At 30.0% G+C, this 22,828-nt stretch overlaps 2 protein-coding genes and 1 long non-coding RNA gene across 4 annotated transcripts; all 3 read right to left on the minus strand.

Moving 5' to 3' along the window:
* Positions 1 to 1,286: 1,286 nt before the first annotated feature.
* LOC146884920 (uncharacterized) lies at positions 1,287 to 4,584 on the minus strand. Of its 2 annotated transcripts, none has more exons than XR_014996653.1 (4): positions 4,314 to 4,584; positions 4,069 to 4,205; positions 3,139 to 3,279; positions 1,287 to 2,016 (listed from the first exon to the last, which is right to left on the minus strand). It is a non-coding gene; the product is annotated as an uncharacterized LOC146884920 (long non-coding RNA). The 2 variants fall into 2 exon arrangements; XR_014996652.1 differs by having other exon boundaries at positions 4,069 to 4,178; positions 4,314 to 4,582.
* A 7,498-nt stretch (positions 4,585 to 12,082) lies between these two features.
* Positions 12,083 to 12,954, minus strand: LOC114191235 (uncharacterized). Its single transcript, XM_085676079.1, has 3 exons — positions 12,710 to 12,954; positions 12,328 to 12,613; positions 12,083 to 12,151 (listed from the first exon to the last, which is right to left on the minus strand). Exons 1-3 carry the CDS (start codon positions 12,952 to 12,954, stop codon positions 12,083 to 12,085), a joined length of 600 nt encoding a protein of 199 aa, XP_085532205.1.
* Positions 12,955 to 14,245: 1,291 nt separating this feature from the next.
* LOC146884921 (beta-hexosaminidase 1-like) lies at positions 14,246 to 19,968 on the minus strand. The gene is made up of 16 exons (XM_085675333.1): positions 19,935 to 19,968; positions 19,094 to 19,509; positions 18,912 to 18,995; positions 18,436 to 18,471; positions 17,807 to 17,918; positions 17,626 to 17,696; positions 17,351 to 17,481; positions 17,106 to 17,122; positions 16,892 to 16,940; positions 16,385 to 16,485; positions 16,123 to 16,182; positions 15,767 to 15,800; positions 15,370 to 15,468; positions 15,106 to 15,165; positions 14,767 to 15,017; positions 14,246 to 14,565 (listed from the first exon to the last, which is right to left on the minus strand). The coding sequence occupies exons 1-16, from the start codon at positions 19,951 to 19,953 to the stop codon at positions 14,390 to 14,392; spliced, it is 1,716 nt and encodes a 571-aa protein (XP_085531459.1). The 5' UTR covers positions 19,954 to 19,968; the 3' UTR covers positions 14,246 to 14,389.
* Positions 19,969 to 22,828: the final 2,860 nt, after the last annotated feature.

Here is a 22,828-nt window from a genome sequence, read left to right on the forward strand (position 1 = left end):
AATAAAAATAAAAATGTACGTTATAAAATTTTATTAATAACATTTTTATTTTTCTTAAATTGAATTTTTTTTCATCTCTCTATCTCCTTCCTCTTCAGCACACCACCCTCCGTTTCCACCTCCTACTCTTCCAAACCACCCCTCAATCTTCTTTCTCCTCCTCCCTTATACACAAAATGACATCAAGTTTAATTTTAACGGAAAGATCACAATTTTAAATAAAACTAGGTAACAATTAGTAAAAAGCAAATATTAAAAAATAATTAAATATTTATTTTCAATATAAAAATCATAGTATGAAGTAAACCTATATTAGAATGAAGGTTAGAACTGAGTTCCTAACTAAATTTTAATCATGAGCAATAAACAATGTTATTTTGTTAAATGTTGTAAACAATATGCCATTTAAGTAATCATGATCAGTAATCAATGTTATTTCACCAAATCTTAATCATGAATCATAAGTGATTGATATGTTACCATTACCTATATCCATGAAGTTTTATGATTAATATGATTAATGTGCAATAAAATAGTAATTATGATAAAATGACAAGTCTTTTTTATTACTTTGATGAAAATTGTTAGATAGACAGAATTGGTATATTTTTTTATATTAATCACAATATACTTTTCATTAAATATATATTGATATAAGACAAGTAATTAAAACAACAACTATATCAATATGATCTAGTAAAAATAACAATTAAATGACATAAAAAAATAAAAATATTTCAAATACACAATAAATTAAAAACAATTATTACAAATCCAATTAAAAAAATTAAATTTATGAAAACTTAATTAAGTCCTTTAATAATAAAATTAAAGATTTTAAACATTATTTGAAAGCGAGTGGGAATCAGCATAGTTTGTTTTAAAGAGTGTGAAAATCATTTTCTCCTGTTCTTCCTGCATTCTTGTTCTTCCTACTGCTGCTGTATCTTCTGTGAATCTTCCCTGGTGACCGAAATCCTGAATCTTCCCTGGTGACCGAAATCCTGAAGGTGATCTGTTTGTATTTATTTTTCGTCACTTTTACTTTTTCATTTGGTGACGAGTACTCACCCTCCTTATGGTTCCTTCATGGTTCAAAGCTTCGTATATTTATCTACTTCTTGCCGTGTGTATATGGCTTATTACTGAGAGAGATTTTTTTTTTTTTCAGGTTCTTTTTAGAAAGATAGAAAAGTGAAAGGAATTCTTGAACCAGAAAGGTAAAATTATGCTTAAATTATGTTTGAATTATGCCTAAGAAAAACTATTATGCAGAACTAACGGTAGACAGTATAAGAAGATTAGGGTCCATTTGACTATTCCTGAGAGAGATTTTTTATTTTTTTCAGAGTTCTTTTTAGCAAGATCAACGAGTTAAATGAATTCTTGAACCAGAAAGGTAAATTATGCTTAAACGTTTGCATGTTCAGTTTCTGAACAAATAGTTGTTCAGAAATGTGAATGGGAGGGTGTCTCTGTTATAGGGGCATTAGGGAGTGAATAAAGGGAGGGGAGAATATGAGGTAGTTTTGGGAGTCTGGGTCCGGCAGGTGCCTGTCGCTCAGAGGCGCTCTAGATCAGTGGTCGTCGGTAAAAACTGAGGTGACCGACGGCAGAAAATTCTTAACCTTCAGATCTTTAAGACGTGCCTCTGCTTCAACTTTCTGTTGTGCCTCAGTTGGTCTGATACCAAACGTTGGTATGCCATCTTCCACAAGCTGCCACAGTTCCTTCTTCGTAAAAAATTCTCCATAGTCATGGACCAAAAATCATAGTGCCATCAAATCTTGGGATGGCAGGTTGAACGAATTTTTCTGCAGCAGACATGACTGTACACTCACAATTTTCACTTGATGTTTAGCTCACACTGTATCAGCCCCTTGCGAAGCTCTGATACCAATCGTTATAACTCGGTATATGCGTAAAAATCAAGTGTGAAGGCATTGGCTTTTATAGCCTACAGGCGCAAAAACAGAATAACAGACTTAATGTTGTTACTGCAGCATTATAGGAGACCTAAAATAAGAAAACAAAATGACTTAGTACATCCTATAAAATAGGAATAGTTATTGACACGTAAAACATAAAGTAACTAACACTAACATATACAATGAAGAGTTGGACAGTCAAGAGACTTGTCCTATACTGCTATTCCAATGTCAACAGTCTCTTCAAGCTCACTGTTAAGAGATGCATGAATGCAATGCTAAATGCAGAATATTAGAGGAAATCTAATGGGAATGGTGAAATGAACTTTAAATGGAATGAAGAGGTACCTAGGTGAATGAAGCATGCGCGAACAGATTCAAAAATGATGAAATGCACACGTTAGGAATGATTATAGGCCATGAACCATACTAAAACTTAATGTAAAATAAGCTTTAAACCAGAAAACTTGCATGAAACCTAGATGGCAGCATTTAACAAATCTGTGACAGCAATGAATTTCTACATAATGGAATGCAGATTTTGAGCGCAGAACGGCAATGCAACTTTGTAAGCATGGACAGTCTCTATGCATGAGTGCTAAGGTGATCTAGAGTAAGTACTTTAGAGTGAAGATGCATGTATGTGCACAATGAATGCTGCATGAAATTAGATGACAGTGCACATGAGACACAATGGCAGCAGAATTGGGTCTGTGACATCAGAAAAACGAATATGACTATGGCAGTATGACAGCAGAACCTAGATTGTGACAGCACTATTATAATATGAAACTAGAATGAACAATTGCAGAAATGCAGATGCACATGCAGAGCTGAAAATCAAGTCCCAGTGGAGAAATGGAAAGGAGAATTGAATGCTGCTCCAGAATTATGCAACGTGAATTCAAACCAGTATAGCATGAAACCTAAGTGGCAGAATGGGTCAATGTAAAACTAATATATGGATCAATTTGGGTTCATGACAAAAGTCAGTTAGTACACTAAAACCAAACCACATACATTTAGAATAGAAAATCACTTTAAACCCATGCATGACATCAGTAAACTAATGCATTTCAGCAGCGTCACACCCAAACAGAATGTTCCTATATTATGCAGACCCAGAAATTATATGGCAGCAGTGAATTCTAGGATATGACAGCAGAGGAATTAATCAGCAAAATCTAATTTTTTACAAATAATTTTTTACCATGTCCTTTGTCTAGTCTGGAGTTTAGTTGTTTAAACTGGCAGGGATAAGAGGACAGACAGGGATAAGATGACAGACGGTAATGATGATATCTATGTGCAGAACCCGCCTCCTCCACCTCACCTCCAGATGATGAATTCCCTGATTTAGCACAAACACTAGATCAGAATTATCGGGTTTTATTAGACATGGTGGTGAATTTAACCACCACGAACAAATATTATATTAGGTATCATGCGGCGACGGAACAGGAGGTTAGGACCGGGAGAGACGCCGGGAGAGACATAGACACATGAGGGACACATGAGGGACGTTGAGAGCTACTTGTGTTAGTTCACTTGTGTGTTAGTTCACGGGGTTAACACTTAATTTGTTGAATAAATAGTATTATTCATAAAAAAAGGTCTAATTTTGAATAGTGTGTACTATATAATCATGTTTGCGAAAACAAAGATAAGAAATCAAAGTATCTTGGTTCTATTCTCTTATTAGTTATTAATCTATAAATATATTTATAAATATATTTTTAGTAGCAAAATTCTTATAAATCATTGATTCATCTGGTATATAATATAGATATATATATATATATATATCATATATAGATATATATAATTGGTTTATCAATTTACTAGATTGAAAATGTTGAATTTTTGATGTTCAAGGATTATGTTCCAATGTCACATTCAGTAAAAAGCCCCAAGAACAGAACTGTGTTTGGTTGTGGTTGTAAGAGGTGTGAATCCGCCTGTAGACCTATGACTTGTACCCTTGTATCACAGAATGTTATGCATCTTTAATACTATCAATAACATTTTCCTTTCCATTTTTTCAATTTTTCTATTATCTCTGGTTCTCTATCAATAAAAAAATATTGAAATGAAGGTGGAAAAATCACTTGTGATACCATAAAAAGGTATTGGAACTTACTCCTCTAGTAAATGTGGGATCTACAATACAACACATTCTCTTGCGCTCATCACCATCGAGGACATGGGAACATTCTCTTGCGCTCATCACCATGGAGAACTTCTCTTGCGCTAATGTTGAATAGAATAATTGATTATCTATAATATTTATAATCTATAATTATATTCTATTCTAACAATTGACTAAACGAAGCATGACAAAAACAACAGCACCCATATAAACAAGTTGACCTCACAAAAACTAACCTTAGAAAGCACCGGATACGAGAGCAAGCGGACAAACAAACATACATAGCATGAAAAAATGCTATTGATACTGCCAAAATAAAACAGAGTGGCCCAAGATGAGTGTCTGACGAAGAGTGTGAGAGCAAAGGGTTTGAGAGCGACGGCTTCAAAACAAAGGGGCTGAGAGTGCAGGATTTCAGAGCAAAGGCTTTAACAGGAGCGCTTGAGAGCAAAGCGTTAGGGTAGCTCCGTGTGAGCTATAGATTTTGCTTTAGAATTTTAAATAACTTTTTTCAGGTACTCTTATAAATTCCTTTTACTAAAAACAAATATATAAAATACAAATCTTTCCTCATGTTGAGATGTTATCATAAGATTTTTATAAATAATAGATTTTATATTTAAGATTTTTACTGGAGATCTGCTATTAGATACTACAAATTTTAGGTCTTGAAATTAAAATTTTTATACGTATCCTAGGAATTAAAATGATTCCTATACATTTGTTTCCTCCTTATTTTTTTAACAGAAGTTTATCAGGTTTCAATCCAATAAATTACTTAATTAAAAATTTAGTCTTTATATTTTTTACTCAATTGAATTCTTATATCTTTTTATTTGCAGACAATATGATTTCTTTTTCTTCAGCGTTGTCTTCCGCGAAGCTTGAGAACGAGTCTAAAAGTCACAACTAGGTTCGTGTGTCTATCTCTAATGACACCATAAAAAAAAAAAAAAACTTGGATATGAAAGAACGATCTTAGAACTGAAGAAGACAATATTGATAAGATTGTGTCATCAGACAAGTGGATAAATAAAGAAAAAAAGGATTTGAGGTTATCACTTCCTGGAAGAAATCACATTGTCTCAAAGAATATAAAAACCCAATTGAGTAAAAAAATATATGGAGACAAAAAGGAATCATACCTCAAATATAATCACTTCAAAAAAAATCTAATTTTCGTAAAGACAAAATCTGTATATAATACCCTAAATTCGTATGTAATTCAACAATCCATATATGTAAAACCGGCATAGAAAATTGTACATACAAAAAAAATTTCATATGTAATGTTACATACAGAATAAATCCGTATGTAATTGATGTGGACTTAACCCACAGAATAAATCTGTATGTAATTGATGAGGACAGTACATAAAAAAGTGGATTCGCATATAATAAATGTAGATTTCACCCACAGAATAAATCCGTATGTAACGTGTGTGTGTATATATAAAAAAATTATATTCCTATTACCAAATTGCAATATAGTTAAAATGAAATAAACTTTTACCAATACAAATTCAAATTAAATTCAAATTGGTACACATAACAATCTAATAAAGTTCTAAAGTTCTAATAGCACATCCAAAGTCATGTCATAACAACATATAATCCAAATGAAAATAACTAACAAACCTTCGTTTTAGATATATCTAAAACCTATATCTAACAAAAATAAAAAGCCATGAAAATATTGCATTTATTCATTAAAAACATATTCTTGTAGCAGCCAGCTAACTAGAAAGATATTTTGGTTTTGCTTTTAAAAATAACAGATAAATAAGACATGGAAATAATGAATAAGAGAAAGTATACCTTTTTAGCAATTCCCTAACACCTAAAGGTTTAAGTACCCAATATACAAGTGAACCATAACAACCGCAAAACAAATAAATGAAAGGCATTCAATTATCGTGGTATGTACATACACCAACCACTAAATCACATGCTTTCTATTGATATAATATGTACCACATATTTATAAATAAATACATTTCTTATTTTATAACTAACTAAATTAAAATAAATAAAGCAACTACTTAAATCATTCAAATAATTATCTCATATTTCATAATTTAATAAAATAATTAAATTAAATAAATTAATAATCTTAATTAAATCATTAATTTTTTTTATGATTTTTTCTTTATTTAAATTTTTTTAGGTCTTAAAAAAAGTTAAATGACATTATATTTTTAAAAAACAAAATTAAATTGAGACTCGAAATTTTGATTGATATTTTTGGACGAAAATAAAAATAAAAAATAATTAAATAATTAATTTATAAATACTTGGTTCAATATAAAGGAGAGGAGTAACATAGTACTGCACTATAATTTTTCTTTCCAAGTTTCCGTCTCTGTCAGTGAGTCAAAGGAAAGAAACGTGTTTTTCATCGAAAGCAGATACCGAAGAGGGAATTTTCCTGTAGGTAAAGTTTGAAGATAAAAGGTTATTTCAATTCTGCATTTATGCTACTTTGCGTATTGGATGGGTGAACTGTTATCCTTTACACAGAATCCAAATCTAATTATAATTGTATCATGAAATTTGTTCAATTTTTGTACCATACCAAATCATTTCCACTTTCTTACATACCAAAAGTACTTAATTCCTTCACATACATTAAAACATAAATATCTTAATCATCACAAATCACAATAGTACAAAATATATATAATATTTTCAAACTATAAGTGATGTATGGATGATAACGGAGTGGGTACGGGTTTCATGATCTCATCCCAATCCCCACAATAAAATTTCATCTCCATCTTCATCCATACAATAAAAATTCATCCTCATCCTCAAACCTAGCGAGTATACAACTTTTAATTCATCCCTATCTCCACCGGTAACAGATATATTCATATACTCATACACATACCCATTTTTTTTACTGTTGCAAATATCAATAAATATTTTTTATAAAAAAATTTAAAAATTACATTCAAGGAATCATGATACTATCAAAATATTCAAAATTAAAATAACATACTCTTTTTTTTTCATGATGTCAAATATTAAGAAAAATATTATAGTTTTATAAATCTCAAATTAAAGTATAAAAAATAACAACCAGAGAAAATTCAAATAATTATATAAAAACTAAACAATTACACATAACTAAAAATTTATAATAACCAAGACATTTATTAATTTTACAAACGATTAGTGGTTTCATTTGCATTCGATCCACCTATACATACAAGAAGAATTTTAGTTACTAAAATATAATGTACCTTCATCATCATATTCATTTTCACTCATAAGAACCTTTTTTTTTTAACACCTACAAACATTAAATATTAATAAATTTGAGTAACTTACTTAATTGGTTTGAGTTCCATATCTAACTTCTTCTACACATAAAAAAGGTTCTTCGATAAAGTCGATTACGATTACAATGAGAAGTTAATATCTAACCACCGGTACTAAAAGTAAATTCAGAAGCTACAATTGTTATTGGAATAGTTAAAATATCCCTTATAATTGATTGAAAGGTTGAGAACTTTAACCCATTTGAGGGTTAAACATTCTCATGAAACCAAAAATAAATAAAAAATAAAAAATATCATAAAAGAGTAAAGATAATTAAATATGTGACCTAAATTTGATTCGATGAAATTGAAAATATCCATTTAAACATAACATAAAGGAAAAAAAAAGTATAATTAAGATTGTGATAAAAGGAAAAGTATCTTAAAAATATGATTAAACCTTAAAAAACAAGCCAAACAATTACAAACAATTGAGAGAGAGCAAGAAAAAATGTATAACCAAAATATACAAAAAAAATTATAAATTAAGAGTAAAACATTCTCATGAAACAAAAATAAAAATAAGTAAAAATATTATAAGGAGTAAAGATAATCAAATGTTTGACCTAAAAATGATTTGATAAAATGAATTGAAAATATCTATTTGAACATAACCACCTATAAAAGAAAAAAAATGAAAAAATGTGTAACAAAAGGAAGAAAAATTACCTTAAATATTAAATATCGAAGATCAAACCAAACAATTGGAAGACTAAAAAAAAGGTATATAACCAAAAAAGAAAAAGAAAACCTACAAAACTAAGAACCAACGTAAATAAATAAATAAATAAATAAATAAATATATATATATATATATATATATATATATATATATATATATATAGATTTGTGTTTCATATCTTTCGTTTTCATATCTTTTACTGAACTTGGAATTAAATTTGTCTGTTGTGGATTGTTTACTGGTGCTACTGATTTTATTGCATAGGCAAAGGTTGAAGCGGATCCACTCGTTGCAATAACTCTTCTCATCATTTTTTTCATCTGCTGTGAACCTTTAAGTTCAAGAAAAGGTACTAAGTACCGTTTCTTTCCCTTTCTCTTATTTTCCTCTCTTTTCTTCTTCGATTCTTCATTTGGGCCTCTTCGGATGTTCTGCGCTTATATATATATATATATATATATATATATATATATATATATATGCTCATAAAAAAAAATCACATTTCGAAGATTTCTTAAATACTCTTTATTTTAAAGTAAATGAAATTACATGCTTATATAAACACACCCCTTTTTACTTAACTAATGCTCTCTAGTTTATTTTATTAAAATGACATGTTTACAGCACTAAACGGTAAGCTATACCTCTTTCTCTTGAATGTGCTATATTTTGATCTTGCACCGTAAACATGACAAATTTCAAACCAGTTTTGGTACATGACCTTTTATTGTTTTATTGGTCTATTTGATCGATGAATTTCCCTTGGATACATAATCAACACATTCTTAAGGCTGTTGGAAATGGCCTGAGAAGCTGCATCCCAGGTCTTGGTCTCTCATCTCCTTAACAATTACTTGCATCTTATTGGTTGCACTGGTTGGCCTACTACCTCAAACCCAGCTTTAAATTTCTTTTGAATCTTCAATTTAATTAATAAAATATATCATTATTTGCATCAAATGAACCTTCTTCTTTTTTCTCTATCTTAGCAAGGCGTGATTTTGGCGAGATGTCTTACCATTAACAACTCAAGAAAAGTTACTTTCCTATGTGATGTTTAAATTATGTTTAAATTGCTTATTGTTTACATCAGGATTATGTTTAAATAATATGTTATGTTTAAATTGCTTTAAATTATCCAGTACTTTAGAAAAATAATATATTATGTTTAAATTGCTTATTGTTTTGATTTTTAATTGAATGTTATTTACAAAATATGTCACACAATTTTTTACAAATTATTTTTTACCATGTCTGAGTTTAGTTGTTTACTATTGCAAGAATACAATGGTAGACGGTATTGTGCAGAACCCGCCTTCTCCACCTCTAGAGGATGAATTTCTTGATTTATGACATGGTGGTGAATTAAACCACCACGAAGAAATATTATATTAGGATATCGTCTCATCCCAATACTGGTTAGAAGAGTGTGAGACGTTTTCTACTATTTTGGAAGAACAACATACCATCTTCTTGACGGCAGTGCAGGTAAGTAAGTATTACAATTACAATTAATTGTTTTGTTAATTTTATACATTGTTAATTTTATAGATAAGCATTAATATTTTTAATTTTTTTTTCAGATTAGATGTTTCTTGATGTAAATTTCAGAATTATTTAAAGATTATTGCCGCACTCTAAAGTGCGGTGTCTCTGGACTCATTACGGATCTGCATGAGGGAACGTTCGACTTGATTCATCCAGACAACCCTCTACATAGGGTTGCTTAATAATTAAATAAATTTTAATATATATCTTCATTTGAAGTATATTTAATTTTATCTAATCTTATCCGGTTGCATTTTCTACCCTTGTACGTAAGTACAAGGGAGTACGGGATCATTTCAAGGCGTTATGTACCTTTTTCACATATATGACGTCGGTATAAAAAGCTCCCATCTCGTTGCGATCAGATCAATTTGGATGAAAGGTTTATCAAGTAAATATGATCTAGTGTTATTCTTTTTTTAGGCAAAGTGAACATATATATATATATATATATATATATATATATATATATATATATATATATATATATATATATATATATATATATATATATATATATATATATATATATATATATATATATGGGTTTTGTGTTTTAGGTGTGAAGTAGGTGGTGTTTGCACATGAAGATATTATTTTAAGGGTTCCCATGATGTGTACATGTTTTCGGGTTCATAAGAATTATATGAGATGGTTGGTAAGCTTTGTACATGTTTTGGATGATGGGCATGGGTGAGTAAAGTGTCTTGTTCATTAAAAAAATAAACGTTTTTCGTATTTATTTTTGTGCAGCAGAGACCGTCGAATAAAAGATTTATGATAAAATGAAAAATATATTGGATATCAATGAGTTTCATACAAACAAAATAATTAGAAGAAATAAAATACATAGAACCGCTATGGGCCAATAAGGCGTTGACAAACAACAAATTAAAATTGAATTGAAATACATAAAAAACATTGTAAAGGAGCAATGTAAGAGAAAGTTGAACAACTCCGATAACTGCTACGAGAATAACATGTTAATTGGGTACACAAGGTTTTATTATTGACATGTCTATAAGATTGAAAACATAAGTATTGACAGTTGAATCAACAATTCATTTACCTTTAGACAAATGATTGATAAAAATATTACAAATAACTAAATCATCGAAAAATGCCTAACATCTAGAGTAGAGGAGGCGATCATATCATTAGGAACAATCGCTTAGAGTTTTTATCTATGACATCCATCAAACAGAAAAAAAAAAATATTGAAATGGATGTGGAAAAATCACTTGTGATACCATAAAAAGGTATTGGAACTTACTGCTCTAGCAAATGTGGGATCTACAATACAACACATTCTCTTGCGCGTTCATCACCATGGAATCAGGGATTCTAGATAGCACAATAAACTCAAATATAGAGTATGATAGATTTTGAAATACTCTAATACAGTATTAAAGAGATAAAGTAATAGAATAGTTAATTGAATCAAAATGTTGAATAGAATAATTGATTATCTATAATATTTATAATCTATAATTATATTTTATTCTAAATCCATATGTAATTCAACAAATATAGATTAAACTACTCATATATCTCTAACTTTACTCACTTTTACCTTTATATCCTTTAAAATAAATAACACAAATTTTACTCTCTAATCCACTCAAATTCATTTTTATCTTCTCTTTCTCTCCAATCAATCTTCACAAGTGAGCACATCATCTATGTCACAACATATGTAATAAAAAGTATTTTTAGTTGTATTAACTCTTAATTAGGTTTAAATTTTATTTAAACTATATCCTTTCACCCAAAAAGTTGAACATAGACAATTTGAAAAAAATGGTGATTAATTTATGATTTTGTTCAACTGTCTTGGCTATTTTACTTCATCCCAACCCAATCATATTTTACTTCATTCCAATCATGTGTGAATCAAAATTAGAAATACAGTATAATTAGTTGGAAAATTACCTATTGAGAAATTTTTTTTTGACAAAGTTAACAAAATTTCTAAAAATGGAATTAACAACTTAAATTTTTTATTTTTTAATTAAAATAAAATAATAAAATAATATCTTTTTACCTAAATAAGAAAGTTTGTCAAAATTATATAATTAATAGTCAAATTATAAAATGACAAGTAAAGACAATTAAACAGTCACATTAATTAGACCCTAAAAACTCCATTAAAAAAATATAAAAAATTTAAATATATAGGCCTCAAGAATTTATTCGCCGTGACTTTATAATTGTTGATAGTTAATTAGCATAACAAAAGGGTATCTTAGAGGTGTTTTTCTTCATGTAGATTGAATTGGTAATTTATCACATATATTTATTTGACAGTTAAAAAAAAAGGAAGAAATTGTTTTAGGATCATAATTATAAATATATTGTAATTATATAGTCCAACACTACAATTCCATGGTTTGGTTATTGACTTAAAAGAAAATAGTACTGATTAAACTTTGTGAAACCCTACGTCGAAATACTATTTCTTGAGAAAAACATCTGTCAAAACAGTCTTCGACTGCAGAGAAGCCTTTAGAAGGTTGACACCCTGTAAAAAATACAAAGCAAACATATTAAAGAACCATGCTACATATGTATATAGTTAGGAAGACATTTATTCATGAAAACCTTAAGTAGTACTATTACAGTTAGAAGTACATATTCAGATGTTATATATGTAGTGATTCAGAATATTTGCATATTTTATAAACATATGTAACATACCTTGTTCATGTCTAACTCGACCACCTTTTCTTGCAATGCGCCAACCTCTTTGACGTTGAATTTGTTAAGTAAAGTAATGCTTGATATGCTTGACATGGGCTGAACCACTAAATCATCCATCACCATGTAAGTTACTACCTCTTTCACAAAACCACTCTTGTCGGCAGAATTTTGAACATTTGCAACCTTTTCATCAACAAATTGAATGTTCATAGTAGCCCCACAATAATGCTTAGGACAACGAGTGATGTTATTAGATGTGAGGTAAATAGTGTGATTTGGGCACCTGTAGAACACATTCGTAGCGTTGTTGGAAGAAGTAACATTGATCGAAGGAAGAAGACCAGAGATTTGTGAAGAAACGGAGGCATTTGGCTTCAACAGTAGATCCTTATGCAGCTGTGGTTGCATGTAAGTTTCATCCAGATTTTCAACACTCTCATACAGATTGCCTAAGGAGCCAACCATTGGATCCTTGTTCAGAATCCTTATCACAGTAGCAATGGGCAAGCAGAGCAAGTTAAAGAGAAAATCTACAACCGCTTTTGATGCTTCTGCCAACAGAACCTTCTCACGTTTTGAATCAATGAGCAATTTCAGAGTCAACTTGGAGGAAGAAGATGCCATGCTCGTAGATCAGGTGTTATGTTGTATTACACGTCTTAACCTGAATGTTATTGTTGACAGCTATATATAAACAATGAAATTCATATTTATGGTGAGTTATGAATTTGGATCGAGAAGTACCCATTGAGTTCTTGAATAATCAAGGTTTTCTTTCATTGCTTATTAACTACTCCAGAAAGAAACTGAAACGGTATGCATGGCTAAGAACAAACAAATTAAATAAATCAATCAATGAAGTAGTGTGCAAAATTTAATGAGACAGCGTAATCGTTTCTGTCTCTTTATATTTACAACGTCTAGTTGTTTTTCGCATCTACAATCATTTCGTAACCTTTTGGAATGTTTATATGATCTTTTAGAATTAGTTTTTTTTTTTAATTGTTAACGAATATTAGAATTTTATTTACTCACACAAAAAGTAGGTATGTTAAGTTAGTATTTTATTACGGATGATATGATTTTCTCATTAACTAATGGGTTAAAAGAATCTTTTCAGACGAAATTAGCGTCATTGTATATATTTTTTACATATATGTATCTATGAACCCTAAATGTTCATCTTTTTAACGTATTTTCAGTAACTTCTCATATACGTCTCTTCGTTAGCAAAAATTGTTGTCATAACTTATTTTTTACATCTCTACAACTTAAAGTTACTTCGTATCTCAAATAAAAGTCCAAATTCTACGTGTAACAGTGACAAACTAGAAATATATATGGACAGAAAGATCTTAAGAGATGAAGAATGCTCACACTAATACTCATAATAACTTAAGTCCCATTTGCGGTTTGTTAAAATAATTCCTCCCATTTATTTCTTTAAAAATAAAACCCTTTGAAAAAAAATACACTTTCATTAATTTTCATTTTAAAAAAGTCAGGTAAAAATGATTAAAAAAAACTAACATATATTGCCGCCTCCTCAACTTGCATAACAACTAAGGAAGAAATAAGTGAGAGACCATATAATTTTTAAATAGAAAATACAGATGGACTAACTAAATTTCTTGAAATGCTTTTCTACTGTATAAATGCAATCACCACTACGTATATTAAGCGTATGTTGTGAGAGTAATATTAAATCTATCCGTGAACTTTGCTTTGTTATATCCTTTATTCTATAAAATCCTGTTGCTTATGTTGTGATCACTGTGACCTTGCATACTCATCTGTCAAATTTCTCCCCAACACCAATGCTTCGAATGCTACGATCCCATGTTAAATTTTAGAAATGGAAATCAACATCACACAGATCAATCATAACCATAAAACTTGCATTTGGAAACAGATAAACAGGTGAACAGGTGTTGTTTATTGAATTGGACAATAACTTACACTATGAATGCTGTCAATGAACCACAAATATCTATCATTCTCTAGATAAACATGAGTTTACTACATTCACAATAATCTAGACATGCACAGATGAATAAGTTTACTGCACCAAGCATGAGCCTGGACCATCAGGAGCAGTTCTAGCATAAAAATTTTTGACAGGAGCAGCTGCAACCCCACGTCTATTCAACAGACATCTGAAGTATTGCAACCTTTTCAGTGCTGTTACTTTAGCATGTTTTCCTGAAGTAAAATCTCTAGGACTCCACAATCGTTCTGTGGGAAACAAACAACGGTGAATACATGAATACCTTACATATTTCAAAACAAAACATAAAGTTGAATTAGATTTAAAGTTCATTTCTTAATAAACCGTGTCAATTCCTAAGGAAGAATTATGTTTCAGTACTAAAACTGAAAAAAAGAACAAGACAAGAGAATGGTGAACAACTTTGCATTAGTAATAATGAAGCAAACCTGCTGCTGCTGCTGCTCGAGGCCATATTGTTTGCTGAACGTCTGATGTATCAGCTGTCTCGCCCCACATACACACTTCTCCCCCAATAACTAATTTTTTCTCTGAAGCTTTCTGAATTCCTTCAAGTGGATCAGCATCATAGACAACTTCCCAAGGTACATTTAGATGGTCAAGATACCATACACCTTGGTTACTGAAAATACACCTGAAACCTTTTGCAACAGCCTTTGGACAAACTCCAGGGCCCAACCTACAGTATTTACTTGGAATTATAATTTCTGAAACTGGGATCATCAAGTTTCATATAAAAATAAAACTTTACTTAGGCAGAAATTCACCAGTTATGCACTACAGTCTGCGGACTGAGCTTAGATGGAAAAGTGTTGAAGGTTTCTTCCCTGACAAGTTAAATAGAAAAGGTCAGATCTTAAAAACATGCTAACAGTTTAAGAACATGACATGGTAAATAAATAGAAGTGATGCTTCTAAATTTCTGTAGTTTACATGCAGGCAAACTACTATTGGAATCTGAAATACTAGGGTCATCAAGGATCAATTAAGGGTATAAATGAGTTTTTATATTATGAATATAGAAATTATACCAGTTTACCGGACTCCAATTTTTTGTAAGTGCTATGTTTTGAGCCTTTAGTACAAAATATTCATAGGCATCTTCAGCAGTCATGTTCTTGTTCTGTAACCTGCATTGGAGATATAATCACAACTGAACATTGTTCCTGTACATGCTTCACAAGTAAATAATCCCAAAAAAGTTCTGTTGATTTCTGAAGTGTGACAACTGATAGTAACTTGAATACATCAATTGTATCCCTCCTAAAATACTTTTTCTCGGACTCAGATTCGAAGAGGGGAAAAAACAGCTAGAAGTTCATATTTTCAGTTTCCATAGCATGATAACTCAATGTCTTTACAGCCCTAAGACACAAAAAATCGTCGTATATAATATAATAAATGTGTAGAATAGGTTAAGATTTGTACCATTTATTCACTGTAGAAGTATTAGTCCAGCAATCTGTCACAATAAATTGCAATTACTTATCAATAAAATAGCTCAAAAATAACACCAAACCAAATCTACTTTACATTATAATGATTATAAAATGTTCAGAAGTCAGTACTAACTCAAGGTGATACAGGTTTTAACAATATAATGGGCAAACCATAATAAAGTGTGCTTCTACTGTTTTTACTTTTATATCAAACTAAAATGAAAACTTTGCCTCAATAACTTATGCAGTAAAAGTGAACAATAAAGGTTGGTGCCAATTATAGACATAAAACGCCAATTTTGAGCTTTTAGGTCAAGCTGGAAGAAGAAAGACATGCACACTGACCTGTATTCACTTCATCACCACCCAAGTGAAATAGTTCAAATGGGAATATTTTTCTCATGTCTGCAAAATTTAGAAAAGGAGAATGAAAGAAAGTTATTATTTTAGATCAGATTACATACTAGGAAAATATATGAGTATAACTTGGTACTGTCAAAGGGTGGTTTTGACAAACTCCATAATACTGATATTTTTGCAAGATTCAAGGTAGAATGGAAGAAGATATAAGCTCAATAAAGTGATGCAAGTTTTACAGAGACTTAACCTGTTAGAATACCAGACAGGACATCAAAAGTAAACTTCTTCGAAACATCTAGTGGCTGCTTGCAGAAGGGTGATGGCCAAAGATCAGGATATCCAACACCCCTAAACAGAAATGAAGAACAGAGAAACGCTAATTTATTTCTGCTCAACAAAATTAGTCAGTAGAAATATTAAATTTTTTGGAGCATCCAATTGAAGTCCAAATTCGTAAAATAATTGAATCAATGCCTAAATAAAACTTTTCAAAAGCAGTGTCTGACGTCAACACATAGGAATCCATTCGGAGCAAACTTTCATGACACAGCTGCATCCAATCCATAGCTAGAAAGCTTAAACTTTTCTTTGCAAAACACAAGAATTTCTTGAAAGAAATATCTATATCAAATAGATGAAGTAAAAGAAACATAGGTTCTCATGCAGCACCATTTTCAAGACATTATTGTAAGTTTATAAATTACCAGATTATCATCAGAGGAAAAAAAATATGAACATAACACAAACTTTTTACCATGATGCTGCATGACCAGGGACATCCACTTCCGCCATCACATTTATGCCTGTGATAAACCCAGAAGATACTCATTATCTTGCTCGGTACTGAGAAAGATGGGAGGCACAAAAGGAAAACAAAAAACCCAAAAAATATAAAATCACGACCTATAGTTCAAAATGGTCTGAATAATATGAAGCAGAAACTCGAAAAGGATTTTAAGATACGTTACCTCTCATTTTGGAAAAGCTTTACATTGAGGCAAAGTGAAACACGAAAAGAGAATACAGTATTAGTCCGGATTAGATTAAGAAAGCAAATTCAAAGATGAACTGGAAAGTAACAATTTAATAAAAAGCATAGATCAATTGATCAACATTTCTTTAGTATGATTTTAAAGATAGCCAATAAACTTTGCATGATTTAAGAAAATTAAAGATGTTACATTTGTAGGAGATGGAATAAGGTGAGTCTTACTTGACAATATCATGTGCATCCTCTATTGTGTAACGTTCCCACTCTGAGTATGAACCTTTCCACAAATTTGGATAAGAAGGCACTTCAAGAGGAAATGATTGCTCGTCTATGATGTGCCAATGCAGAACATTCTACCGTGTTCAATTTTTTTACATAAGCATTACATGAAACAAAGTAGCATCGTATGCTAGTTAGGAATTAGGATACACTTTTCTTTCCAACTTTCATAAACAGCGGAATGGTAAGGGAAGTAAACTTATGACTTTTAATCTTACAAGTTTAGCGTAGGACATAGCTTCAATTATCTGCTTAATTACGTTAACTGGTAAATAATGTCTTGATGTATCTGCAAAATAAATAAATAAATAACAACATAAGTATTAATAGAGCGTAAGAACATAGCACATAAACACTTGCAGAATGTAGATTGATCTTATCGGAAAAATCTTGACTCACCCAACAGAAGCCCACGGTATTGAAATCTAGGTTTATCTCGGACGGACCAAGGTACCTTGCTTATATGTACTTTTTTAGTTGTATAATCAAAAGAACACAACTGGCTGAATGTCTGATGCATCACAGATTAAAATAGAAAAAGAAATTAAGGTTATAGGTCGTGCACAACATAACAAGTTTCAAATCGTTCAGGAAGTAGTGATTCCTGTGTGCCACAGTGCATGCTGAGAAACACAAAAAAAGCATAATTCACTTTTAATTTTCAAGTTAAACAATATAATAAAATTGAGTTTAAGCAATTTACATGCTTATGTTAGTTCATAATTTCACAGATTGAGAGTAACATGGGCTACATTCTTTCAGACTGCTGACATCTTGCCCAATAGACACAAACAGAACAGATAAAAGACTTTGCCAATCGTATGAAGAAAACAGAGACTGAATTCTGAATTATGAAAAGTGAAGATTGCACACCCAATTTAATAGTTATCTAAAATAGTAAACATCTGAATTTATCCAGAAATATCAAGTAACTACAACTCCTTTCATCCCTCCATTTCATGCTGAACAGCAAAAAGCGCAAGGCAGAAAAGGTTGGAGCTGAACTGAGTTGCAAACTCTATACATACCTCTAATCCACGCAATGCACCAAAAACAGTATTTGCCTACACAAGAAAAAATAAAAAATTAGATGACTAATGGTCATCCACAGATTACTCTGAGATTAAATAAATATATAACACATTGCAATATATCTGTTTCTGTCCAATAAACATAAGAAATGAAGCACAACACCACAAGAGTCTTTATCAATCATCTTGTTACCCTAATAACAAAAGACTTCAATCAATCAGTGTTTTCCAATGAATTCCAATTGCTGGTTTATGGCATTTTAGTATGGTGCGGACGAATTGGTTGACTAGTCCATGGCGCAGAAAATGATGCCATTAAACTAAGAAATGCACACATAAACGGGAAATACTTTATATAGTATTCAGGAAGGGAAAGGGACAGCATAACCTTCAGATTTAAAGTACACAGTAACACAATCTCATTGAATATTCGAATCGAATAACAAATAGTGATGTAAAAAAACAAACCACACCTCAATTGTGACCCCCCCAGAACCAGAAAGCTGATGGGCTCCTGAAACGAACAAATTGTAGCTTTCATCCACTCCAAGTTGAAGCTGCAACATGAGTTCCCAATCTCAAAAACCAAACTTGACGAAGACCCAGAAAGGAAAAAAAAAATTAAAAAAAAAAAGAAAAAAGAAAAGAAGACCACCTCCTCACTGTTGGAATGAACAGTGATGCTCAATTTGTTAACATCGTAGGCAGGCCTCAGTGTTCTGAGAAAACTGAACCTGTCACCATGCTTGAACAGGATCCCTTTGTATCTCTCAAAAGCCTCTCGAACAATGTTAAAGGCAGCACCATTGCCAGAGAGGGAGAGAGCAGGGTCAAGAGAAAGAGTCTCATTGCCGAAGCTGAATTTTTCAGGCAGAGGCCAAATGAAGGGAAGAAACCTCTCGGGATGCGGGATTCTCGCCCCGAGAGCTTGAGAAACAAAGAATGCACAACAAACGAGGAACAACGTTGGAACAGCACTCGACGACGACGATGACGACGATGATGATGTGGGTATGCTCAACAACCCCATGGCTCTGGTAGGACTTTGAGGAATTGTTGGGCTTTGAAGCGCTGAGAGAGAAAAGCATTAAAGAGAACGTGAATGTAACAAACATGATTATTGGAGTATTTAAGATTAAGAAAAATTCGAGAAATCTGACGCTGTAAGAAACAGACATATGCAGGTAAGGTAAGAATCATTAAATGTACACAACAGACAACATAATAGTCTATTTCACCATTTTAAGGCACTCACACTTTGTGTGAGATTCCTTTACGTTACATAATGGCGAAGACAATTTCACTTTTAGTGCATAGATAAAATATATAATTATGCACTCCACCAAGTTGCTTCACTGTCATGTTATCCTAACTTTTACATCTCTTTGTTTATGTCAAACCATTTTTTTTTCTCTTCTTCCTAGCCATGTGAAATAAAGTATATTTCAATTCTACATACGAAGCATATTGTGTGTGGAAGAGCATGACGTGCATACCATAATGTTTTGAATACATTGTCTAATCCTGTGTTCTAAACAATTGAAAATGGCAGCGAGCAAAAAGAGAGAAAGAAAAAAAACGGTAGAATGTGTTTCCTCTTCCATTTGTTAGGTTTCAGAAATGACGGAATGATGCAAAACTACACCAAACTCACAGGATTTTTACCATCCATAATGGATGGTAAGAAGACGGAAAAACTGTTTTATAAAATAAAATGACTAATGTGTCCTTATTTAGTAATAATAATTAGAGACAAATTTATAGTAAGTTACAAGAATTTTAATTCGATGCGTCATTCACTTATTCCCATGAACTCTCCCCCATGTTCCAACTTGAAGTATAAAAATCAGTGATAACTAATTAACATTTACACTCTAAGAACTAAAATAAATAAATATATATATATATATATATATATATATATATATATATGTCCGTCTCCACTGACAATATAATATATCATATAAAAAATACATTACCAACACACGCAAAAATCATACTAAAATACAAATGTATTAATATACAGGATTTATGAGTATTATGAGTGTATTAAATGTAAAAAAAAAAACAAATCATACTAAAATACAAAGGTATTAATATACAGGGTTTATGGGTATTATGAGTGTATTAAATGACAGTTATTACGGTATTATAACTCTATTTGGATTCAATTTACTATCAAAACTAAGTTCCAAATATAATTAATTATTGTTTTAAATTTAATCCAAAATTTTAAAAGGATAATCAAATTTAGAAAAATGATTTAGAGAAAGACTCGGGCAATGTGATAAGAAAAGTTTGATAATAATGTTTTAATATATATACTGCAAAACAAAATTACGTTTTTTCTTTTCAATTAAAAAAGATGTTTACTACATAAAAATTAAATTCTGAACATAGAATTTTTATTATTAGTAGTATTAAAGAGATAATTTTGGTATTTATTATCACTTAAGATAAACTGTATTTTGAAAACTTCACGTAAACAGTCCATAGGTTCGGCTTTTAACTTGCAATTGCATTCTTACAATCACATAATTTAAGATAATAAAAATATATTAATTTTTAATTAGGTACTAAAAATAAAAATAAAATTCATAAATAATTTAAGGGAAAAATATGTAAATAGTATCTGGTCGAAAATTGATCATTAATTAGTTCCTACACTTTTAAAATTATTAATTTTAGTCTATATTTTTAGATAGCGTTACAAATTACAAATAACAAATGGTATTACAGGTATTATTTAAATTCTTTATAAACTAAAAGCAAACATAGACTAAGTTGACCTTTTTCACCAACATCGAAAAATAAATGTTTTTGATTCTTAAGTGTGCCATATACTTTCACTTTTTAAGTTAGTTAATTGTATCATAATTATCTATTATTATATATAAAACATTTTTTCTCATTTGAGTTACTAATTTCATTTTTATTTTATCCATTATTATACTCTTATATATAACAATATTTAATTAACTAATGTGCATATTTCACATTCCAGTTATGTCTTTAATTTTATTTTAAAATTAGGAAAATAATAATATTTCTAACGATATATAAAGAAAACTTCTCCATTTAGCATAGACATTTTATATTTTATTTTACCTTTAAATATATCTTAAATTTAAAAGAAGAGCAACTTTCTCAATTAAAAAGACAATTATATACGTTCATCTATCAATGGGGTGGGTAGGTACATTTAGCAGTTCGTCTGTATCTTATTTGTTGGATAAATATTTGTCATGTAACTGTATTCATATTTGTGTAGGTACCTGCATATTTTTTTAATATTTATGGATATCCACAAGTATTCGCGAATATTTATAAAAGAAAAAATTAATATTTAACAACATATTTTAACCATAAATTTAAATAAAAATATAATGCAAAACATTCATAAATTTCAAAACAAATGCAAATAATTTATTTTTTAAAACCAATTAATAAAAATAACTCATTCAAACTCAATGTGTTAATATTTTAATCATGTTTTATTGTTCAATTTAAAGTAGAGTATAATGGATACGAGTATCCACATATACAGATAATATGATACACGTACCTATCTTATTAACATGCAAGTATAACAAATATTCATACTCATTATTCACGGATATTCATTTCTTAGTCATGTTAGATTTTACCTGCGTGTAAAAATTTTATTAACATTTCTACGTCCTAGCGCATAAATTAATCGTATATTTTAACAATACAATACAATATAATATAAACAAACTATCTAGTGATTTTTTCTTTTACTACGATTCACCGTGATGCAAACCAACTCCTTTGGTTCGATAATAAATATTTTTAATGATTTTATTTTTGTTGGTAAATGACTGAGAAAATATAAAAAATATCAATTATAGTTGTACTTTTTTAATTTGAGTGTGAGATTAAAATTCTTCAATGTTTTAAACTTTAATATATTTTCATTTATAAACTTTAAAAATGAATTACATTAATCTTTTTACATGTTAAAATGTGTTTTATACGAAAATGTAGTGTAACACAATTTAAATATCAGCTAAAAACACGATTTGATATGTGAAAATAATTTAACACAGTTGAATTAAAAAAATTATATATATTAATTTTTAAATTTTGATATTTGTCATTAAGATTTTCCTCAAAGTTTTAAATGTAAAATAAATTTCAATTCTAGATCAAATTTTAGGTCTGAAAGCATGTTTAATCTCTTGAATATATATATATATATATATATATATATATATATATATAATTAATTAATTATTTAAATAAGTGATTTCTTAACTACTTGTAATTTAAAAATGTGATATGAAACTTTTTTTTAAGAGTAATACATGAAAGTATAAGTGGTTTACCTAGGTTTGATTGAGTTAAAATTTGTTTGTTCTTGCATTTT

This window comes from Vigna unguiculata, chromosome 7 (genome assembly GCF_037176805.1).
Source record: "Vigna unguiculata cultivar grain cowpea cultivar isolate G323 ecotype 2 chromosome 7, ASM3717680v1, whole genome shotgun sequence".
Taxonomy (NCBI): domain Eukaryota; kingdom Viridiplantae; phylum Streptophyta; class Magnoliopsida; order Fabales; family Fabaceae; genus Vigna; species Vigna unguiculata.